Source organism: Rhinoderma darwinii, chromosome 11 (genome assembly GCF_050947455.1).
Source record: "Rhinoderma darwinii isolate aRhiDar2 chromosome 11, aRhiDar2.hap1, whole genome shotgun sequence".
In the NCBI taxonomy this organism is placed as follows: Eukaryota; Metazoa; Chordata; class Amphibia; order Anura; family Rhinodermatidae; genus Rhinoderma; species Rhinoderma darwinii.
Window position 1 is genome coordinate 61,707,157 of NC_134697.1, and position 24,827 is coordinate 61,731,983.

The 24,827-nt window shown below is 41.9% G+C and overlaps 1 protein-coding gene across 7 annotated transcripts in view; it reads left to right on the plus strand.

The window, feature by feature from the left end:
• The window catches only part of USP54 (ubiquitin specific peptidase 54), an 86,333-nt gene that overhangs the window by 9,963 nt on the left and 51,543 nt on the right, over window positions 1–24,827 (plus strand). For 6 of the 7 annotated variants that reach the window (XM_075841670.1, XM_075841667.1, XM_075841668.1 and 3 more), the window contains exon 2: window positions 19,761–21,088. In XM_075841670.1, the coding sequence (XP_075697785.1) occupies window positions 20,939–21,088 (150 nt within the window). In that variant the 5' untranslated portion in view covers window positions 19,761–20,938. Of the gene's footprint in view, window positions 1–2,882; window positions 2,975–19,760; window positions 21,089–24,827 lie in introns of those variants that run through there. The other variant, XM_075841665.1, reaches the window with a different exon arrangement.

Consider the following 24,827-nt stretch of genomic DNA (forward strand, 5'->3'; position numbering starts at 1 on the left):
CTAAATTTTAATGTATCTACTTGTAAAACAGATCGTAATACCAAACAAAATAGTTACTAGTTAACATTTCCCATATGTCTACTTTGTTTGCATCGTTTTTTGAACATTCTTTTATTTTCCTAGGACGTTACAATTTCTCACATTTTCAGGAAAATTTCAAAAGGCTATTTTTTTCAGGGACCAGTTCAGTTGTAAAGTGGCTTTAAGGGCCTTATATATTAGTAAGTCCCCATAAATCACCCCTTTTTGAAAACTGCACTCCTCAAAGTATTCAAAACAGCATTCAGAAAGTGTTTTAACCCTTTAGGCGTTTCACAGGAATTAAAACAAAGTAGAGGTGAAATTGACAAATTATTTTTTTTTTTTTTGCTGAAATTCATTTGTAATAGTTTTTTGTTTTTTTTCAGTAACACAGAAGGTTTTACCAGATAAACACAACGTAATATTTATTGCCCAGATTTTGCAGTTTTTAGAAATATCCCACATGTGGGCCTAATGGACTGAAGCACCGGTCTCAGAAGCAAAGGATCACCTTGTGGATTTTGGGGCCGCCTCTTTTTTTTTAGGAATATATTTTAGGCCTTATTAACACGAGCGTAGTTCACATCCGTGATATGCGCGTGAAAATCACGCGCGCCACACGGACCTATGTAAGGCAATCGGGACAGTCACACATTCCGTGTTTTTCACGCAGCGTGTGTCCGCTGCGTGAAACTCACGAAATGTCCTATACTTGAGCGTTTGCGCATCACGCACCCATTGAAGTCAATGGGTGCGTGAAAAATCACGCGCAGCACACGGACACACTTCCGTGTGCTGCGCGTGATTCGCGCAACATTAGATCAAGAAATGAAGGGAAAAATAAAACCATCTCCATTTCTTTTTCTAAACCTCAAAACTGCGTGTCAGAAGGATGGCATATACGCGAAAATCACGCAGCCACACACTTATGACACACGGAACTGCAACGCTCAAAAAACGCTGCATTTTTTGCGTGCGAAAAACGCACACGTTCGTGTGAATTTCACCTCCGGCACCATGTCATGTTTGAAGAGGTCTTGTGGTGCCTAAACAGTCAAAACCTCCCAAAAGTGTCCCCATTTTGGAAACTACACCCCTCCAAGGCGTTTTTCTAGCAGTATAGTTAGCGTTTTGACCCCACTTCGCAGAATTTAGTGGAATTCGTCTGTGAAGATGAAAAGCTACTTTTTTTTTCTGCTAAAACCTAGAATTTTTCATTTTTACAAGGAATAAAGGAGAAAAAGCACCCCAACATTTGTAAAGCAATTTCTCCCGATTACGGAAATACCCCATATGTGGTAATAAACCGATGTTTGGACCCACAGCAGGGCTCAGAATCGAAGGAGCGCCTTTTGGATAGCAGATTTCGGTGTCATGTCGCGTTTGCAACGCCCTGGAGGGACCAAAATAATGGAAACCCCCCCTAAAAGTGCCCCCATTTTTGAAACTATACCCCTCAAGGAATTTTTCCAGGGTTATAGTGAGCGTTTTGACCCCACAGGTTTTTTGTAGAATTTAGTGGTATTCGGCCGTGAAAATTACTATAAGCATTTTTGTCCACTAAAATGTTACATTTTTTTAAAAGGGATAAAAAAGAAAGCCGCCCAACATTTTAAAAGCAATTTCTCCTGAGTACGGCAATACCCAATATGTAGTCATAATTGTTTTTTTTTTAAAATTAGAAATTAATTAACCCTTTCAGGACTGATCCGTTTTGCTTTTTTTTTTTCACTCTCCGCCTTCCAAGAGCCGTAACTTTTTAATTTTTCCGTCAATAGAATGGTGTGAGGGCTTATTTTTTGTGGGAGGAGATGTAGTTTCTATTGACCCCATTTAAAGTACCGTATAATGTACTGGGAAACTGAAAATAAAATTCTTCGCAGGCTGAAATTGGAAAAAACGGATTCCTCCATTGTTTTTTGGGTTTTGTTTTTAAGTCTTTCACCGTGCGGTAAAAACGACAACTTAACTTTATTAAGCGTCTCAATGCAATAATGGTGATTCCAAATTTATATATATATATTTTTTATATTTTACTACTTTTACAAAGAAAAGACTATTTGATAAAAAAAAAATTGTTTTGTATCCACACATTCTGAGAGCCGTAGCTTTTTTTTAATTTTTTGGTCGATTGAGCGGTGTGAGGGCTTATTTCTAGCGGGACAAGCTGTAGCTTTTATTGCTACAATTTTTATGGTACATTCAACTTCTTGATCACTTTTTATTACATATATTTTTTTTTAGAGCTAAGGTGACCAAAAAACAGCGATTTTTGGAGTTTTCAATTTTTTATTGCTTACGGCGTTCACAGTGCGCAATAAATTAAGTTTTACTTCTGCAAGTCGGTGCGATTAAGGCAATCCCATGTGTATATAGTTGTTTTTTATGTTTTGCAGCGTTTGCAGAATAAAATCACATTTTTATTAAATTATTTTTTGTCACCATATTCTGAGAGCCGTAACTTTTTTTTTATTTTTTATTTTTCAGTCAATAAAGTTTGAAGACACCTGTGGTGCTAATTACAGGACACACTTTAGTTTAAAAGGGTTTATCCAGCCCCGAAAATTTGTATTTCAGTGCTATAAATGCATAAAATAAAGACACTTACTAATATACATTTAGTTCCAATATTGTGCCGTTGCCCCATTTGCGAACACAGTCATGTGTCTGTAAGTCCTGTAGTTCTTTCTGCTTTGACGCGCCGGCATATACCCACGTGACAAATAGCGGTCTCCCTCTTCCATGGTTTCAGCGCGTCAAAACATGTGACTGCCAGGGGGCTGGGACGACGCAGAGGAAGTAAATCAGCCCCCTTCTTCCTCAGCACTATCTTCGGCTGGCATTTCCCGCTGCATGCACGGAAAAGGGCATGAAGGGAGTTGTAGTTTCAGAGCGCACTGAAACGGCTGGTCGCGCCTACCTGGAAGTTTTGTGAGCAGCTACATCAGAAGTGGTGAGTGTTGCAGAAGTGTGATTTTGTGCAGGCAGAGTAGTTGTAGTAGTGTAGAAATGTGCTTATACATTTTTTTGTGGTCCCCGTATAACCCCTTTAACATGTTCCTATAGTCAAATTATTTTCAATCTTTTTTAGGGGTACCATCATTTTTGTCCAGGGCAGCTTCGTTAGTTTGTTTTATAATGTTTTTCTGTTGAACCACAATTCAAAAGCAATGTCTGATTTACATAAGTTGATTTTCAGTAAATGTAAAATGTATTATTACTTTTGTCAGTTTCAAGTTACTTCAGTGACCATTGTAGGCTTTTCTTTCTTTAACGGAAGGGTAGCAACAATTTTGTCCACGACTGTATAGGGCGTATGGACAGCACTGGGGGACGGAGTGCGATCATGCATTACATGGTTGCTCATTCGTTGGAATGGGCGCCATGTAATATCACATTTCTCCTGCTGGTGTGGCCCCTGAAGGAGAAATCTGCATCTACCCACAGCTTTGGCTTGTGATAACAGCTGACCGTTGTGGATTTCAGTAGCCAGCTGATCGGCAACGAGTCTTTAGTTGGAATGGGACAACCCCCTTTTAAAATTAAATTAAAGAAATCGGTTTAAAGGGGTTTTCCGAGTTAACACTTACGTGTTAGTGCTTTTAACCTCTGAAAGTGATTATGTTTTGTAATTCACTTACTGTATCTAAACTGGCCCTGTTTTCCGATGCTGCCAAGTGACGGACATCACACTCTTTGCCCTCTCTGTTTACGAGCCGCATACCTATCACGCGGTCAACCTGTTGAAAGTATCTACCTGGTATATGGCACGTCACTAGTGCCGTGTATTGGCGGTTCTGTTATAAAGCCTGGAACGCGCATTCGTGGTCCCTGCTGCTCTCTCCTGCTTCTAGGCACGTGCCATAGCCCTGCTGTAGATCAAAGAAATCAACGTTGGGTTACAATGTTGGTGTCAGGGCGTCGAGAAGAATGAGAGTGGCGGGGAGCAGAGCCGCAGACACGGCGATCGTCTTAGAAGTTATTCGGAGAGCAGAGAAAAAGACAGAGGGAGGAACTAAACCCTGATCTGCAGTCTACAGAGACTCATGGGAAATGTAGTTCGAGCATGTTATGAAACGCCCAACAAGAGAAGTCTAAGGCCTAGTTCACACAGTTTTTTAATCGCCTCCCATTGATTTCAATGGGAGGAGGGGTATATTTTCACGCGAGCGGAAAAAAACGCATGTGGTAAAGAAAAAGCGTCATGCTATTTCTTCCTGTGGTTCTGTCTCTGACCTTCCATTGAAATCAATGGGAGGCAGAGAAAGCATTTTTCGCCCGCGGTGCTCAGCGGCCCGGAAAACGCCCCGAAAACCACGGCAGAGTGCAGGCAGGTCAAAATCTGACCCAAAATTCCTTCAGGAATTTTGAGACAGATTTTTCTGCCTGCAAAATACTCTAGTGTGAACATACCCTAAGGATGTAAACAAACGGCGAACGACATGGTAAGTGAAATCTGTAAAAATAAGTTTTTGGTTTTTTTTTACATTTAATGATTACATCTTGAACAGTGCAATATGAGACTAACTGTACTTATTTTTTTTTTTTTTTTTTTTTTTAATAACTCGGAAAACCCCTTTAAGGGTCTCTGCTATCATCATGGCAGAACACATTACCAAGTTCCATAAAACCCTGTCTTGGTACCCATTATCTTACAGTAAATTGAAACATTCAAGGCACATTCTGCGTATTACAAAAATGCAGATGAAATTAGGACAAAGTAGGAGTTCAGTCATTACATAAACAGAAGGCGCTGCCAGGAGTACTAATCCGAAATGGCAGGAAAAGCCCTCTTTGTTGAGTGAGGTGGGAGGGGGGGGGGGTGACTGGGAAGAAGCAGGAACCGGTTGGGAAGTGGGTGATGAAGCAGTGAACAAAGTCTGAACAAAGGAGGAAGCTGGAACAAAGTCTTCCTGTGCAACGCTCTGCAGAATGCCCGTTATAAAGTTACGGTGTTTAACTATTTTCTGTGTTCTTATAGTCATCAGTGATACATTAGGCCTAACAAATCTATATCAAGAAAAAAGTTGCTTGCAAGTTGTGCAACAGGTGAAATTGTAGCTGTGGACAAATGTATGTGTAGCTCCAGCCTAAGGCTTGGGAACCTTTGTGACGCTTAGCCTTAGGCCTCATTTACACGAGCGTAGTTCATGTCGCACGGACCTATGTAACTCAATGGGGCCGTTCAGACAGTCCGTGATTTTCACGCAGCGTATGTCCTATACATGGCCGTTTTTCTCGCATCACGCACCCATTGAAGTCAATGGGTGTGTGAAAATTGCACACGGAAGCACTTCCGTGTGCCGCACGTGATTCGTGCTACAGTTGTTAAGTGAAGGTAAAAATAAAAGCACCTCCTTTTCTGTTTCTAAACATAAAAACAGTGTCATAACTATACCATATGCGTGAAAATTACGCAGCCACACTGACACACGGAACTTCAACACACAAAAAACGTTGCGCTTTTTTGCGCGTGCAAAACTCACTCGTTCGTGTGAATAAGGCCTTAAAAGCAGGTTTTGAAACGCAAACCATATTTAAAATTTCCATAACAATGATAAAACTTAGGCCTCGTTCACGTCTGCGTTGGAGGCTCCATTAAAGGCCTCTGTCGCAGATCCGGCCAAGATTTCTGGAGACCATATCGCAGGATACTTTTGATATCGTCTCCGGTAAAACCCCGACGGAAAGCCGATGGAACCCATTTAAGTCAATGATATCCGTCGGCCGCTGGTGGTATCCGTTTTACAATGGAAGCGTTAATTCCGTTTTTCCATTGTTCTGCTCCTCTGACTGAGCAGAACAACTGAAAGACACAACGCAGGTGTGAACAATGCCTTCGGCTCTGTTCACATCACGCTTGGTGATTCCGCGTATGCGGTGGATGATGCTCCCAACACAAACTCTGAACGTATCCGTAGAGCCCTATTGCCTGGCAAATGCCAAAAGAGCGTCCTTTTGGCATCAGTCCAGCAGGTATACGTGGGTATACACCTTTTTCTTTTTTTTCTGTATGACATACAGTATCGTACAGCGGGGGATTTCCCCAATGTATACGCTGGATGTAAAGAGTGGTGTGAATGGAGTCTAGTAACGTTATATTTATATTAACTGGTAAAGCCCTTTTTAAGGCAACTTACTTTTTGGACTAGTGGCCGTTTATTGCTAACTGGCCTTGGCTTGTGGAGCTCTACAAGACTGACAGATTTAGGGTATGTGTACACGATAACTGCAATTACGGCTGAAATTACGGAGCTGTTTTCAGGAGAAAACAGCTCCTGAATTTCAGACGTAATTGCATGTACTGGCGTTTTGCGGGGCGTCTTTTACGGCCGTAATTTGGAGCTGTTCTTCATTGGAGTCAATGAAAAACTGCTCCAATTACATCCCAAGAAGTGTCCTGCACTTCTTTTGACAGCGACGCGTAAAATGACAGGTCGTCGGCACAGTACATCTTAAAGCCCATTGAAAGTAATGGGCAGATGTTTGCCGACGTATTGGAGCCGTTTTTTCAGACGTAATTTGAGGCGTAAAACTCCTCCATTACGTCTGAAAATAGGTCGTGTGAACCCAGCCTTACAAGAATAATGCACGCACCAGCCATAAGTGTCCTATCTGGGCAGAAAGTTTCAGTATTGTGAAATCTTCTGTGACTAACCCGTTCACACTACTCATGTTTGTTTTCCTTGGTTTAGAGTTTTCATTGTCATCCTTGGTCTTACATCATTGCATTAGTTATTTATAAACCTACATTTTGCACTGACAGGGGATTTGTAATGTGTTATGTAATAGAACAGGTTGATGTATTTGTGGGATTTTCTTTTATTTCCGGACTGCCCTTTGGCAGCTTGTCATGAAACTAAAGATAAGAGCTCTGAGCTGGCCTCCGCATAATCGATTATTTTTTCTTCCTGTTGCAACACTGAATCTATTGTGTTTTACTCCACTGATCCCTTTACTTTTCTTGTCTGGAATGTAAAAATATTTTTACTTACTGGTGGGTCTTTTTGCTATCCAATAGTGATTTAAATCAACACTATAAGGCTTGTGCACATCACACTTTTGGCCTACGTTTAATGTATCTGTCGGGAATAGCTCCTGAAGTGTACGTGAGACGTAGGCTGTGATGGATACGTTAACAGTGGCATCAAATACCATAGAGTTTAATGCTATACGTTAAACATGAACCTGTTCATGACGTTCACGTTAAACAGATACCATTCTAGTTTATGGGTGACTGATGCCACTGAAGCTAAACGTAGGGCCAAAACGTAGTGTGCAAAGAGCCTAACGTAGGTGAGCTTAAACTTCTTAAGTTTGAAAATTAAATTTGTCCTTGTCTTAAATTGTTGTTTATGTTCATTGTCCTAAACCCAGTGGAAAAGTTGATTCCTCACCAAAGATTGGGTGATTCTAAGTACCACCCTGTTATTTGATGATGTGTAATATTGAAGAACGTGAAAAGGATGGGGACGTATGGGCACCACTATTTAAATCTATATGGGGTGCTGCAGTAACATGCAAAAAATATGCATACTAGGAGAGAGGAAAAAGCAAGTGTACAGAATTGTGCAGGGTGTGCACAATTCTGTACATGTACCTTTTCCTCTTTCTTAGTATGCATATTGAAGAACGTAACATAGTCCCATCAATATTCTGCCAAAATATAGATGACACTATTGCAACTAAATAATGACCCAAAATGTATATACGCCATACATATCAGGCTGAAGATTACAGAAATATGCACACAAAATACCTCAACTGATCTGTAAGGGCCAGTTCACACAGAGGTTTTTGACACGGAAGCCGCGTCAGAAAACACGTAAAAAAAAAAGGCAGAAAATGCCTCCCATTGATTTCAATGGGAGGCGGAGGCGTTTTTTTTTTTTGTTTTTTTTCCCTGCAAGCGGAAAAACAGTCTCGCGGGAAGAAGCAACATGCCCTATCTTCGGGTATTTACGTCTCTGACCTCGCATTGACATCAATAGGAGGCAGAGAAAGCGTATTTCGCTGCGTTTTTTTCCCGCAGCGCTCAATGGCCAGGGGTGAAAAACCCCTGCCGAAAATCTGCGTGCAGGCTGAGCAAACTGCCTCAAAATTCCAAACTGAATTTTGAGGCAGATTTTCCACCTGCAAAATACTCTGTGAACCCAGGCTAAATTTTTTCCCATGTGCCCTCCCAATCTTCTTTTTGCTTTGCTAGAAACCTCATAAACAACCTCTGATTTGCTAGACTGTGGTTCCAGATCCTCTATTCTGCGCCCCCCACAATGAGGAGGAACTTGAATGGAGCTGCAGGCAAACATGTGCCCGCCACTCCATTCAATGTCCATGCGAATGATCGAAACAGTCGAGCGCTGTACTTGGCTGTTTTCCTTCATTCCCATAGACTTTGAATGGAGCGGCTGCGTGCATGCTCGACCACTGCTCCATTTTTGTCCTTCTTTCTGAGGTTGAGCAGTGAGCAAGAAAATATAGGGTTCAGGGCATTCCTTTTGCGCAATCGATTGGGCTCCCCAGCGTTGGTGCACAATGTGACCAGACAATTATAAGTTCTCCCCTTTCTACAGAATAAGTTCCGACTTTGGTACAACCGGTTCATATAGATTAGGTTATCACTTTGACAGCAATTATCTAAGGCTGGGTTCACGCGACCTATTTTCAGACGTAAACGAGGAAGTTTTAAGCCTTGATTTACGTCTGAAAATACGGCTCCAATACATCGGCAAACATCTGCCCATTCATTTGAATGGGTTTGCCGACGTACTGTGCAGACGACCTGTCATTTACGCGTCGCTGTCAAACGACGACGCTTAAAAAAGACGGCTCGTCAAAAGAAGTGCAGGACTCTTCTCGAGACGTAATTTGAGCAGTTTTTCATTGATTCCAATAAAGAACGGCTCCAAATTACGTCCGTAATTGACGCCTCGCAAAACGCGAGTACGAGCAATTACGTCTGAAATTACGGAGCTGTTTTCTCCTGAAAACAGCTCCGTAATTTCAGACGTAAATGCAGTTATCGTGTGCACATACCCTTATGTGTATGGGTTCATCCCGACTGACTGGTCTCCCTGGAGATCGGACATGTCTGACTTCAACATGCTTGTTCCTTTGTTTCTCAGGTATATAAGCGGCTCCAGTAGTGTCTAGCAGCACTTTATGCCTTTCTGCCTAGACCGGTAAATATGCAAGCTCTACTGATGTGAGCATGCATGTTTGTTGAGTTGCGGGAGATAGACAATTTCTAAATGAGTATTGTGGCGTGATGTCCGTTGTACTGTATAGATGTAGTGTTCCTTTCTGATGACTTTTTTAATAACAGATTATAACACAATTATTGTTAATAGACCAAACATGTACCGTATGTGATATTTACAACTGCTTCTCACAACGCATAGTGGGGAATTTATTAAGACCGGCGTTTCATACGCCAGTCTTAATATGAAGAGCACTGGAGTAAAATGTGCCTAATTTATTAAGATGCACACTCCTTTTAATACATTAGGTGCATCTCTGACTTTCTGTTCGCCACAGTGTGAAATCAACGGCAGCTAGATGCTGGCATAGACTTCCGCTATAATTTACGCCACATCTTCCATAAATTCTAGGAAATATGAAGGGCCGTGGGGGCCCCAGTCCCTTCGATATATGGCGTGAGCAGTGGAAACCGCACAAAAGTAGTTATTTTTCCTGCAAATTGTGACTTTTGTGCGGTTTGCAATAGAACTTTTTGTTAGCCAGTTAACAAATTCCCCCATTTTGTGTGGCTACAGCCGCACCACATCTTTTTGCTTGTCAAAAATTAGAAAGGATCCCAGCAAAGGAAGGCAAGGAAAACTTTTGAGTCAAGACATTTTGAGTCAAGGACTGTCCACGCACATCAAAGACACGCTATCTTCCTTCCACTCTGGATGCTCTTATCCTGTTTGCAACCTCGATCGACATGAGGATCCAGGAACTTGCTCAGGAGGTTCGGCAGGAGAGACTTTTCTACAGACTGGCACCCTCGTTCCAGAGACCCCTATTGCCTTCCCCTGTCATTCCACCAGAAAACCCTATGCAGGTGGACAGAATCAAATTGTCCGAGCAGAAGAAACAGAGCAGATGCTCTTCAGGTTTGTGACTGTATTGTGGCCTCCAAGGCCATTTTGTGCGCCAATGTCCACAAAAATCCGGGAGACTACAACACATAGGGTTGGTTGGAGAGACAACTGTAGGCTGAATGGTGCCAAACACAAAATCCTCTGTCAAATTATCTATTCCTGTAACTATTGTCTCTGGAGAGAGATCGCACACCTTCCCTGCCTACCTGGATTCTGGAGTGGCTGCAAATTTTATCCAGCAGGATCTAGTGGATTGCCTGTAGCTATTGACTGTTCCTCTGAAGAGACTTCTGGCTGTTGCCTCTGTGAATAGTCTACCCGCTCCAAACCTGCTGGTCTGCTCCTACCCCTGTCTGTCCCTGATGACCCTTGGCAACATATCGCTATGAACTTTATTACAGACCTTCCTCCCTCAGCTGGATTTACTACAGTCTGGGTAGTAGTGGATCGTTTCTCTAAAATGGCATGCTTTATTCTGTTGAATGGTCTCCCGTCTGCTCCTCGCCTGGCAAATCTGTTTATTCTGTACGTCTTCCGTCTGCATGGACTTCCTCTGCATATTGTCTCGGATGTAAACTGTACACCCTGATCCAAGTTCTGGAGAGTCCTGTGCAACCTGCCAGATGTAAAGCTGTACTTCTCTTCTGCCTATCACCCACAGTCCAATGGTCAAGTGGAGAGGACCAATCAAATTTTACAGCATTATATTAGTCATCTCATTTCTGCCAAACATGACCATTGGGTACAACTTCTGCCTTGGGTGTAGTTCTCTTACAACAATCACACAAGTGAGTCTACTGCCTCATCTCCTTTCTACATTGTGTACAGCCAGCATCCTTGAGTTCATCTTCCTGTGCTAACCATGATTCAAGTACCAGCAGCAAATTCTTAATTTGGGACTTTCATTAATATCTGGCAGCAAGTCTGCGATCCTCCAGGCAGTGGACTGCATGAAAAGGTATGCAGATAAAGAGAGAGGCTCCTCCTCAATTTTCTCCGGGAGCAAAGGTCTGGCTGTTTCCAATTTTTTTTCAGCCGTTTCTCGGGACGTTTACGGCCCGAAAAACGGCTGAAAATAGCCCGTGTGAACATGCCCTCACAGGTACCCTTGTGCTAAGGACTTTTGTATAGACTGTGATTTGGCCAGCTGCCACTCCACTACGGCGGAAGGGCCTAGTGGATCAATATACACCTAGATCGTGACATGACCTTCAAAAGCCAAAAAAGCAATCATATGGTATAGGCAAACCAACAAACAATCACAGAATTTGTGCAATCCCTTGGACTAAAAGCCCATTTACACGGGTCCATGATCAGCCGACGAACAAGCAAATGCTCATTTGTCCAATGGTTTGTTGCCCTAAAGATTATCATTGTTGGCAGCACATCTCCACGTGTAAACGGGGGATGTTCTGCCCACATTATATGAATTGTATGGAGACTAAATGATCATATTTATTATCCGTATAGCCCATGCGGTTTACATTGGCCTGTGTAAAGGGCCTTTAACCTTTCGTCGGGAAAGGGTCTTTAAAGTTGGCGTCCGCTCAGAAGCAAATCGGGCGCCATAGCCGCCCGGTCTCTGCTGGGTTGCACAGCAGGGACCCAGCAGCAATGCATGCGATCAGAAAAATTTCTGATCTCAAGCAATTAACCACCACAGATGCTGGTGTCTGATGTGACCACCGGCATCTGAGTGGTTTTTACTGCCCGGTCACCGACTCCCGCGCGGCGAGTTCTTGTGAGCCGAAGTATTTCTCTAGCAGCTGGGAGCCTTGTGAACGCTCCTATGCCTGCTATAGGAAGATTGCTATCCTGTGGCAGGTCTCAATAGCAATGTACTGATTTTGCCATAGACTGCAATATTGTGATATTGCAGTCTGTGGCATAAGCGATCTAATGATCGCAAATTCAAGCGATCTAAATAAGTGAAAAAAATTAAATGTATTAAAATCAACCCCTTTCCCTAGATCACATATATACATAAACAATAATAAACACATTCTGTATCCCCACGTCCGAAAATGCCCGAACTATAGAAATATAAAAATATTTATCCAATACGGTGAACGCCGTCGTGGGGAAAAAAGGTCAAAATAGCCGAATTGCTGTGTTTTTTGTTTTTTTGCCACTTCAACCTCCCAAAATTTTTTTTATAAAAAGGGATCAAAATACCTGACATTCTCCAAAATGGTATTACACCTTTCCACATGCAAAAAGACACCTTACACAGCTCTGTACACAGAAATCTAAAAGTGTTACGGGGGTCACAATATGGCGATGCTAAATAATTTTCGTTTCTTTCAAACGTTTAATTTTTTTTTAAAGAAACTATAAATTTGGTATCCCCGTGATCGTACTGACCAACAGAATAAAAATAACGTGTCATTTTCACCGTACATTGAACACTAAAAAAAGAAACCCATAAGAAAATGGCGAAACTGCTGTTTTTTCCAGCTTCCCACATAATAAAACATCACACATAATATTAAATAGTACAACTTGTCCCGTAAAAATTAAGTCCTCCTATGACTGTGTCAACGAAAAAAGTTATGAATTTTTGTTGGCGGGGAGGAAAAACCAAAAGCATAAAAACAAAATTTAGTCTGTTCCTGAAAGGGTCAAACGAGTGCTGATCGACCCTTAATGATTGGCACTCATTTTAGGCCAGCGAAATTTACACAAAAGATAAATGTCTGCCAAGCCCATTGGCTTACTATCATTTCAGCACAGAAACATACAAGTTAGGCCACTGGGAGCATGCATGTTTCTAGAGAAGTGCAAAAAGAAGTCGTTCTGTTTTGGCCAACAGCCAATCCCGTGTGCATGGCCGGCTTTAAGATGGTTGTACTTTATATATTGTCAAGATTTACCCACAATGTAATGTGTTCGGGGACAGCCGTCCATCTTGACCTTTAATCCAGCAAATCGTTTCCCATTTTATGTGACTGCGGATTTCGAGATCTGTCCCTACAGCTGGCCATACTTCTCACATACGGTAGAATGGATAAAACTGGACAAGTATCACCAAGGCAATTCCTGATGGAAAGTTACGATCAAATGATGAATGATTTGCAGAATATTGTTGAGGAGGCCAGGACCTAACAAGAGCTGCAGTGCTGCTTGTCCATTTACCATTTCTCCTCTTGTTTTCAGATATTATGTTCGGTTGACTAAAGGTTTTTATTTTAATAAACTAGTGTTCCTTACAGTCAAAGAATTCATACACCTAATTATACCGCGAGCATATAAACCAGGAATGTACACTCCAGAGGGTATTACTACACTGAGATATTATGAGAAGGAGAATGCCCTGTTGTTACATCAACAAACTTTGAGAACACCAAACAGCAGGTGCCCGAGTCTCCGAATACAAAGAGCGTTTTGTATGCCTAGTGCAGAGCTGTGTAGAGCATGGTACACACTAGGGAACAGGGCAAGGCTTACAGTGTCATCCTAGTGTCCTACTACTTGTCCATGCTGTGCTGGCCAGTACATAAAACATTTTAGGCTTGTAAAACAGAACTTACGTAATGAAGACATTCTATTTGGCACGGTACGAAATGATGCAGTTTCAAAGAGCTCAATAAAGATCGGACATAGTAAAAGAAACATATAAGCAATCGCTTCCCTGTCTCTTGGTTGAAAAGCTCCACTGATTAAAAAGAACAAAGATTATATAAAAGTTTTCTACAATCCATTTTCATAAATATTAGGAGATAATATCTTCCTCAGTTAAAATAATAACCAGCGCAAGTGCATCTTTCTAATAAAGGGGGATTTTGGTTGTAATAATCAAACACTATGAGTTAAAACTAATGTCATGATGTACTCTCCTCACCAATTCTGATGCATTCCGAGCCCCCGCTCTCCTGCTGTGGTCACATGACATGGAGTTACATGGGCATCCCCACATTAATTTTAAAAACAAAAGTGGGTGGGAACACAGCAGAATTGATCATTGCTGGGTCGACCTGCTGCGGGAGGGGGATGGGGTGAGGTGGTCTTGCTGTGATTATCAGGGAAAGGTGTGGGACACAATTTTTACTACTAGAATGGGGCTCTGCCATTAAGGGGTGCTCTGTTCTGAATACTGGTGGGGCAAACATAAAGCTATGTGTTAGACTAGGCTCGCAAAAACCCAGTTGCCGTTTTGGATTATTTTTTTTCTTAAATTTTAAATGAATCCCTCATTAAAGGGAACCGGTCACCAGCATTTCACCTATTGAGCTCTACTCAGCCCACGCTGGCCGCTGCTGTCAACAGTTCATTGCCGTCCTCCCCTCCTCCTACCGTTAATAACAAACATTTTGCGCTTTTTATGGTAATAATCCGCCAGTCTTGTTTGTTCCTCTTTTTATGTCCGCCCATGGCCGAAAACTGGCCTGCCCTGAATGCCAAGATCTCGTCTGAGATAGGCACATGCGCGCGCTGTCATGTATAGTCTAGTTACTGCACATCCGCCACTATGGTGTTCCGTTGTGTGCACGCACCAGAACAGGATGTCGATGCGCAAGCGCGGGATGTTGTGTGTGCTGGGGGGGGAGGTGAGTAGCTGTCAATCGAAAGTAAGGAGGCGGGGTAAACCATGAAAGGCTTGAGGGATGAAGATATGACCTTTTTATTCTCATTACCATACGGCACGGGAACATTAAACGGAATACTAAAGGTACAGAGCCTACTTGGAAGATAACTATAGGTTGCATAATGATTTTTCACCCACTTCCACCAGGTATAGCTGGTTTAATAGGTGAAATGCTGGTGACCTGTTACCTTTAAACCCTAAACGACCAGACCTATGCATTCTTTTTAATTATTTCACCATCACATTTCAAGAGTCATAATTATTTTCTAGTATACCAAAGCATTACTGCCTGTCAGTGAAAAACTGACAGGCATGCTATTAGGCTCTGTTAGGCCCGCGGCTGACATGTCAACGTATCAGAAGCGATGGGTGACAACCACTTAAATGCCGCGGTCGCTATTGACCCCAGGTTTGGAGGTTTCTCTACTCTCTTCTCTACTCTCGGCAATTGCAGCAGGGATCCGGCTGTCAGTCTCTGTGCCTGTGCGATTACCATTGTTCTAAACCATAACCTGCAAGACAATAAAAGGATAGAATTGTTAAATATTTAAATCCATTAAAGACCAGTCTATTTTGAGCCTTCAAGGGGATGAACGGCACACTTAAAAGAAACAGGCTGCATATGTGCCATAAGGATAAAAAAAAATGTGCAGAAAAAATACGTAAATGTGAATATAACCTTTTTAAATATATTTTCAAAGTTTGAAATAATACGGATCCACAATACGCAGGTGTGAAAGAACCCTTAGGCTCATTGGTCCTCCTATTATTTCGTTTGTCAGACATTTTCCATTTTTAGTTATTCAGTTCTGGCCCTTAAAGGCTATGGACACCTTTGTACTGACACTCGTTTTATTGTTCATTTGCTTCTTAAAGGCAAAATTTAGCAATTTTCTAAAAGTGTTCATTAAAAATGTCCTACCATTTTGCTGCTGTAGGGTCTGTGCAGCTTCTGTAGATAACTGGCTGTGCTGCTGCTTCTAAGGGTATGTTCACACGCTTACTAAAAAAACGTCTGAAAATACGGAGCTGTTTTCAAGGAAAAACAGCTCCTGACTTTCAGACATTTGAGCCACTCGCGATTTTCGCTGCGTTTTTTACGGCATTTTTTCAATAGTCTATGGAAAACTGCTCCAAAAACGTCCCAAGAAGTGTCCTGCACTTCTTTTTCGCGGCCGTTTTTTTAAGCGTAAAAAAACGCAGCGAAAAATGTTCCATCGGTACAGAACGCTGTTTTCCCATTGAGATCAATGGACAGATGTTTGGAGGCAGTCTGCTTCCGATTTTTAGGGCGTTTACGGCCCGAAAAACTGCAGAAAATAGGAATGAACATACCCTAACTCAAATCAGTCAGTCCACCTCTCCTGATGCGCTGATGTAATCCGCTCTCCTCGTGTTGTACATGGCAGATCAGAGAGTTTAAAGGGGGGAAAGCTTCCAAGTTTTCAGGGAGGGCAGATCACACAAGCTGTCAGTATAGATAGGGAGGAGAGTAGTGGGGGAATCTCGCAGGCTAGTGTAGAGAAAAAGCTGTGCTGATGCATGAGAGCAAGTGAAGTCCCTAGCATGGACTCAGAACTCCTATCCAGCATGTATTTCTGGGAGAGACATGTCTACAGGAGAAAAGTGGTAAACTGCGCTATTTTCAAAACTGAATATCAGGGGGTCTGAAAATGAATTAAGGAATGAAGATTGCAGCCTGAAACTCTGCAACTTTTTTTTTTTTTTTTTTTTTAACTCTAGGTGACCACTAACATTTAGAAAATATTTTTTCCATGTCAAAGCTGTCCATAGCCTTTAATGTAAAGCATTACAGAATGTTAGGGCAATATAAATGGAGTAAAGGGGAAGCCGTAACAATAAAACCAATGACCGGTGTAGTGAATAACCTTGATTATCTAGTTACTATGCTGCCTGCCAAGGGATGGGATATATAGGGGAGGAAGTGAACAGTCCGTTCTTGAAGTTGATGCGTTGAAAGCAATATATGACAAATTGTCATGGTTATATGACTTTGTCATTTGACAGCGGCGCGTAAATTACGCCTCGTGTGAACAGACAAACGTCTGCCCATTGCTTTCAATGGGCAGATGTTTGTCAGCGCTATTGAGGCGATATTTTCGGACGTAATTTGGGGCAAAAACGCCAGAATTACGTCCGTAATTAGTGCGTGTGAACATACCATAACAGAGAAAGGTAGAATGGGGTTTAGGGAGCCCCGTTATAGAGATAAGTGCGCGTCCATCAGGTGGGACCCGCACCTATCTGGCACTATCTGACATTTATGGCATATTTATTTAAAGGATCTGCTGATGTCTTAGTGCCAGATACCACTGGACACCTTCAGAGGTCTTGTGGAGTCCATGCCTAAACGGGTCAGAGCTGTCTTGGCAGCACGAGCGGGACCTACACAATTTTAGGCATCTGGTTATGGCCGATCAGTGCATATAGATATATACTGCTATTTATTTATTAATTAAATTCCTTCATGACAACTTGTCACATTGTGTCTTTCCAAGTCACAAGATCAAGCATGACATAGTTTTAGGTTTACCATCACAGCATCTAAATACAACACTTTGTTTTCAGAAGAACTTCACACCCTTCAAATGTTATTAGCTGTAAAACTTGTTTCAGCAGTTCTGCATTTTTTTTTCCTAATAAGCGAAGATTCTCTTATAGACTTGAAACCTTGTAAATTATGCTATGATTTAACGTCTGTTGATCTGAAGTGGAGTTTTCAGAACTGGACAAGGAAATATTTCCCCTCTTCTTCATCTAAGTGGAAGATTCATTTGTGATGTGAATGGAGCCTGAGTCCATACAGAATTTTCGCTTTGCAAATAGTAGCGATCTGTAAAGAATATATATAAACTCTTTTGTACCAACTAATGTACGAGAAAAGGGAACACGCTAAAGTCCTGCATTACTGTGAAAAAATACACAGAACTGTTCTCTTCTGGAAAAGGCAAGCGGCATCACTTGCATGAATGGGCATTTGATTCCCTTTGTTTCATATGTAATATTAAAGAGGCTCTGTCACCAGATTTTGCAAGCCCTATGTGCTATTGCAGCAGATCGGCGCTGCAATGTAGATAAGAGTAACGTTTTTATTTTTAAATAACAGCATTTTTGGCCAAGTTATGACCATTTTTGTATTTATGCAAATGAGGCTTGCAAAAGTACAACTGGGCGTGTTGAAAAGTAAAAGTACAACTGGGCGTGTATTATGTGCGTACATCGGGGCGTGTTTACTACTTTTACTAGCTGGGCGTTGTGTATAGAAGTATCATCCACTTCTCTTTAGAACGCCCAGCTTCTGGCAGTGCAGACACAGCCGTGTTCTCGAGAGATCACGCTGTGTCGTCACTCACAGGTCCTGCATCGTGTCAGACGAGCGGGGACACATCGGCACCAGAGGCTACAGATGATTCTGCAGCAGCATCAGCGTTTGCAGGTAAGTCGATGTAGCTACTTACCTGCAAATGCTGATGCTGCTGCAGAATCAACTGTAGCCTCTGGTGCCGACACGATGCAGGACCTGAGAGTGACGTCACAGATCTGCACTGCCAGAAGCTGGGCGTTCTGAAGAGAAGTGGATGATACTTCTCATCAGAACGCCCAGCTAGTAAAAGTAGTAAACACGCCCCGATGTACGTACATAATACACGCCCAGTTGTTCTTTTACTTTTCAACACACCCAGTTGTACTTTTGCAAGCCTCATTTGCATAAATACGAAAATGGTCATAACTTGGCCAAAAATGCTCGTTTTTAAAAAATCAAAACGTTACTGTAATCTACATTGCAGCGCCTATCTGCTGCAATAGCAGATAGGGGTTGCAAAATCTGGTGACAGAGCCTCTTTAAGCTAGTTAATGTTATATGTAAAATAGCAGTCCAGAAAGTTATTCCCTTGCAGGATAGCAGAGCTCAGTACCTGCCATTGGTTTTAAAATCGGACTCTTGAAAATAAATATATCCACATCCATGTAGGGCTGGGCAATTAATCGAAATCAAAATTCCGTGCAATTAATCGATGTCCTCTTGCAAATTTTGGTTTTATCAATTATTCTTTCCCGGTTTACTGTATCTGCATCTTAAGGACGCAGATACAGTTGAATCCAATGGTAGAGCAGGGGTTAGGTGAGTATGTATATTATATTTTTTTTATCAGGCACTATCGGGGCAGCTGTGGGGGCATTATACAGCATGGGGGCAGTTATGGGGGCATTATACTATGTAGAGGCAGCTATGAGGGGCATTATACTGTGTGGAGGACAGTTATGGGGGGCATTATACTGTGGTGGCAGCTATGAGGGGCATTATACTCTGTAAAGGGCAGATATAGGGGCATTATACGGTGTGGAGGCAGTTATAGGGGCATTGTACTGTATGGGGGCAGTATCTGGGTATATTATATAAAGTAGTATACAGCAGGCTCAGGGGATAAATATTAATTCAATGGCGTAGCATGCAAATAGGGGGCGTGGTATGCAAAAGTGTGTGGCCTAAATAATAGTTCACTAATCGTAATTGAGATTACATGTTCAATTAATTGTGATTTTATTTGGGTCATAGTTTCCCAGCCCTACTCCCATGGCATAAGGGTGAAGAGAGCCTTATAGGGATTTAACTTTTTTTGATTTGTATTAAGATGAATAGTGTATGATCACATTTTTCTGTCGTTGCATATGTTATTAAAGGTTAGAGTACTTACCTTTTACTACTGGTTGGATGACTGATCTGATTGCTGGTTTCCATATCATGTCTATGGCTAGCACTGAAATACAATCACATTAGTCTTCATCGGTTAACTGGCCATTTCAGGGATAAATAAACAAGATGTGAAAAAATTATTTTTTTTTTTTTTGGGTGGAGTTTTTTGCTTTCCAGAAATTTCAGGTGAAAGAGGACGGATTTTGTGTACCAGTTATATAATACAGGGTGGAGTTGCACTGTTTCTAACTTGTACAATCGTGTTTTTAATTGTTACATCCTCAAAATTAACTTTTTTTTTGTTTTTTTTTCTCTGTCTCGGTTTGCTTAGGTGCCTAACATTCGGATGATGCCCTGTAAAAGAGTAAAACCTTGTAAAGTTACTTTATCCATGAAACCATTTGCTATATTGGACAACAAGTCATGTATTTAACAGTGGGAAGGAACCTTGAGTATCATGGAGAGCTTTCAAGACCAAGTCCTACTACACCAGCCATTAAATTCAGTGAAGTGATTACTGTTGTGGATTTTTCGAGCATCAAGAAAGCGTGACGAAGATCTTATTCCATTGAGTTTAGTGGAATTAAAGCAGAGCATGTGTTCTTGCCCTTTCCTAACCACCCCAGACGATATTTAATTCCATCTGTTTTAACAAAGTTCAGTGTCTTCCTTGTCACTTATTTCCCCGAACGTCTTCTCCGAAGGCTGCTGTTTACTGTGGGAGGTGAGGTTTGCCAGACTTGGCAGCACACCACAAAACAATGCAGTACAGTAATTAAATGACGCAACCCTTTGCATTTTTTTCCCTCTCTCATATAAACCTCTCAGCTGCTTGGGATTTCCATTTGTAAAGGAGCTGGACTGGGATGAACATCTCCTAGAGGTTGGATTTCTAAAAGCTTTTAGAAGGAGTGTCTTGGATTTGGAAAAGAAAAGCAAAACAAACAAGATTCCTTTGGTATCCTGCTGCAACCTGCTGTAGTTCAAGTTGTCTGACACTCCTACTTGTGCTTCACTAGGGGGCACCTAGTCATGTGTGGGTAGGAGTTGCTTCCAGCTTTTCTCCCTCTTCGTTTTTTTTTGTTTTGTTTTTACGTTCCTGCCTGTTTCACCCTTTAGGGGGATCTTGAGCGAATTAAGACACATCTATTTGCTGCACAGGACTCTGCTGGACTTTACTAACACTTACCCTGGACAGCTAATACAAAATCTCAGCGTTTCATTCCCTATTGTTGTTCTTCCCTGGAGGATTCCCTTGTTAAGCGGTTCATCTGGAACAAGTTTTTTGTTTTTTTTTCTTCTGGATTTCAGCAAAATCTTTGTACTTCAGCATCACTTGTGTACTGCGCTATTTCTTATGGGTGGAACTGAAAGGAACATTTCTCTATTTATTTGTTCCTGCCAACCGGTTTTGGACCTTTAATCCCAGCGGAGGACCTTAGATCTGTTTTATTGTGTTGAACCTCTTCTTGCTTCTATTTATTCACATTTATTTTTGCACTTGACTCCATGATGTCTTGGAAGAGAAACTATTTCTCTACGGGTCGAGGAGGGGTACAGGAGATGTTTACACCACGCAATTCCATATCTATTGCTCCAAGCAAGGGCCTGATTAATGAACCAGGACAAAATAGCTGCTTCCTCAACAGTGCACTGCAGGTAAGGAGATGCACAGCTTAGTTTAGAGTGGCTTCCCCTGGTCATGGTGAGGTTCTTACTGCTTTATAGTCTGTTACGTTGTTTTCATACTCCCAGGTTGTATATGAGATTTATGGACATGTCCGACCAGTACCTGTAGTGATTACTCAGAGCAACGATCAGCGGATAAATGAGCAAATGATTGTATAGTTTATGCAGCATTAAATATTATTTGTTGTCGGCAGCAAATCACCCTCTGTAAACCAGATGTGCTGCCGACATGATACATATGTACAGGGGTGAGCGATCGTAGTAACGAGTGCTCGTCTCCATACGTAGCTCCTTGTGAAAGGAGCAAACAAGCGCCGATTAACGAGACAGCTCGACGCGGCCCACGTTGAGCTGTGTAAGAGGAACCTCACCGTACTGTTTGGTATGCTTTAGATACCCTCTTTGGTAAGCAGCTCTCAAAATTTTGAAGGTGTAGCAATAATCCAAGTGTCCAATAAGTAAGCAAACTGAATAAATGTATGAAGTGGTTGTCTCATGAGGATAACCCCTCTCCATTTTTTATTTGACCTTTTTTATTTCTCTAGTTCAAACTTTTTTTTCTTTATCTCAAAGTGACAGCAATCCGAGGTATCGGGAATATTAAACATTGGTGGGTGCATTTAAATAAGTATTAAAAATGCACGCTTCTCCTCCGGTCCATCTTTTCACTCCTGGCTTTAGAATGAAGCGCACGGGCAGGAGGTGATGACTAGCATTGTGAGCTGTGCCGCTCCATTCACTTACACTGTGCACAGGCATCAGAACAGAGTAGGGAGTGTCTCAGACTACCGCTTCCCCATGTTACCATGGATCTCAGTCACCATGACTACCTCCAGGTAGCAGTTTATAGCCATTGCTGCGATTTTTATTGAGGAAAGGATGTCGGGGCTGGAAATAACTATTTGTAAAGTAACAGTCGCTTTTATCGCCCCTTCCCCTATTAAATCACATCTACTTTACATGATTTTGATGTAATGCTTTTCCTTCTCTTTCTCAGTCTTAAAATGCTCCCCTTCTTTAGTAAAGTTATTTTTGCTATTACAGCAATGATATCACAGTTATACCGAGTGCTATACTTAAAAACTAGTGTAAAGGAATATTGGAGCATTTGCCTATAGCAACCATGTGTTTATGTATCATCTTAGGGACTTCGAGTTATTCTTATCGCTAGGATATGCCAACACTTTCTGATTGCAGCGGGCGGACTGCCGACCCACACGATTCTGAATTTAAGCTGTAGAGCTGCTTAAATTCTGTATCCCTTTCCAAGTTTTTTTCCTTCACAGCGCGTTCCCTGCACAGAAGTGCTACTGTGCAGGCAAAAAAGGTGAAGGGTCCACAGCGCTAAAGCAGTGCTGCGGCCCCTTCGACCTCAGGATCGGAGGGGGTTCTGGTAGTAGGACCCCAATGATCAGAAAGTGGTGGTATATCCCATTTGCCATCACGTTCTGTAATGGGAACAACCCTTTAATCCATCAGTTTTGGAAGAGGAGCAGTAACTGTTGCCAAGGAACTAGTTACAGCAGGTGACACCATGCAGATGTTTGAACAAATAGCAGATTAGCAGCACAAGTAGAAACCTGTTTAATCTAATGTTTATAAGAAATAATAAAGTGTAAGCTGGATTTTTTAAAAACTTTACATCACATAGCGGTTAGCTAAATGCCACGGGTCCACGGAGGAAGCAGTGGGTTGACGCATTTTTTTTCTGCAGCGGAGGACAGCCATTTACATGACAAACCATAATAATAGTTTTAACGTATTAATAATCTAGTTTTACCAGTAATAAGCCATATTTTTTTTATAATGTTTAGGAAAAAACGGCTCCATTACACCTACAAACATCTGCCCATTGCTTGCAATGGGTTTTACGGTGTTCTGTTCCCACGAGCCTTCATTTTTTGCTTCGCTGTCAAAATACGGCGCGTAAAATGACGGCACGTCAAAAGAAGTGCAGGACACTTCTTGGGATGTTTATGGAGGCATTTTTCATTGACTCCATTGAAAAACCGCTCCTAAAACGGCCGTAAAATACGCCGCGAAAAATGCGAGTTGCTACAAAAGGGTCTGAAAATCAGGAGCTGTTTTCGCCTGAAAACAGCTCTGTATTTTCAGACGTTTTTAGTCACTGCGTGTGAACATACTCTTTAGTGAGAAATTGGGCAAGGCTTAAGATTCGCAAAATTGCACCAAACATTTGCCGCAAAAAAGTGAATTAAAATACCCCAACCTATTAAAAGTTAGACAGAAGTGTCTAAAGTTACTCCAAATTTATCATCTAGCATGATAAATTTGGTGCATCTAGTATAAGGGTCCATTCACACGAACGTCAATCTCTCCCGTGTGCACAGCACACAGACCCATTGATTTCAATGGGGCCGTTCACACATGCAGAAGTTTTCACGCAGCGAGAGTCCTATATTGGTGCGTTTTCACGCACCTACGTGCCCATTGAAGTCAATGGGTGTGTGAAAACCACACACCGCACACAGATTCACATCCGTGTGCTGTGTGTGATTTACGCATTAATACCTTTAAAAAAGTGCTTTGCAAAGCACACTGATGTGCAACGCACATTGACAGTTTTTAAATCTGTCACTCGTGTGCATGAGGCCTAATTCTAAGCTGTCTGAATTTAACACCGTATTAGTAAATCTGCCCCACTGTGTCTGATTTAGCCAGATAAGATGAGACCTGAGTGTTCAGCTCGTGATTGTTCAGATAATTTATTTATTTTTATTTTTAAAATGTTATGATCATTAGAATGAAAACTTCTCTGGTGGTCTAGGGTTGTGGAGGGGTTAATATCACTAGCTCTGGTGAGAATAGAAAAGCCTCCTTCCTTGGTGGTCAAGGGTAGTACAGGATGTTCATACTTTGGTGGTCTAGGGTACAACGAATGTTCATAATTTACTCCCAAGTGGACTTTGGTAAAAGAGATGGTTCATACCTGGCGGCCTAATGGTTTATTCACCTGACGAGACTGCAGCGAAAACCTTCACTTCGTTGTTTATATAACATGCAAAGTAGTCGACACAACCAAACACTAAAGCTTTTCCGACAGTAAGCCCCATAATGCTGCCAGAAAAAACAACAGCTTAGGCTATATTCCCACAGACCAGATACACTGCAGATTTCCTGCAGCAGAATCTCTAGAAAAACGCTGGTAAATCTGTCGCAGAAATCCCATCATATTGCTGCAGAAACGCTGCGTTTTTCCTGTGCAGCGGTGTTACCTGCATATTTAGTAGTACACATTGGTTATAGCAAAGTATATGTGCACCTTCGGATTTCTAGCGGTTTCTACTTCGTTTACGCTGCGTAAACGCGGTAAAAAAAACTGCAACAACCTAAATCTGTTGCAGAATTTCTGCTTCCCATTGAAGTCTATGGGCCAAACTCGCAGCATCTCCGTAACAGAACATGCAGCATAAATTGACATGCTGCGGAATTGATAAAACGCACCACAGAACACTTTCCACACTACTTTTGTGCGTTTTTTTTTCTTCTGCAGCGAAATCTCATTTCATTTGCTGCTACTGTACATGCTGCGGAATTTCCGCACAGAGTTCCATTGCGGAAATTCTGCAGCGTTTACACTATGTGGGACCCCACTGTCACCATCTGTGAGTATGTGGACCCACTAGGCCGCACTACCATAGCGGGATAGCCGCTGGCCAAACAGTGTACCAAGTATACACAAAGTCCA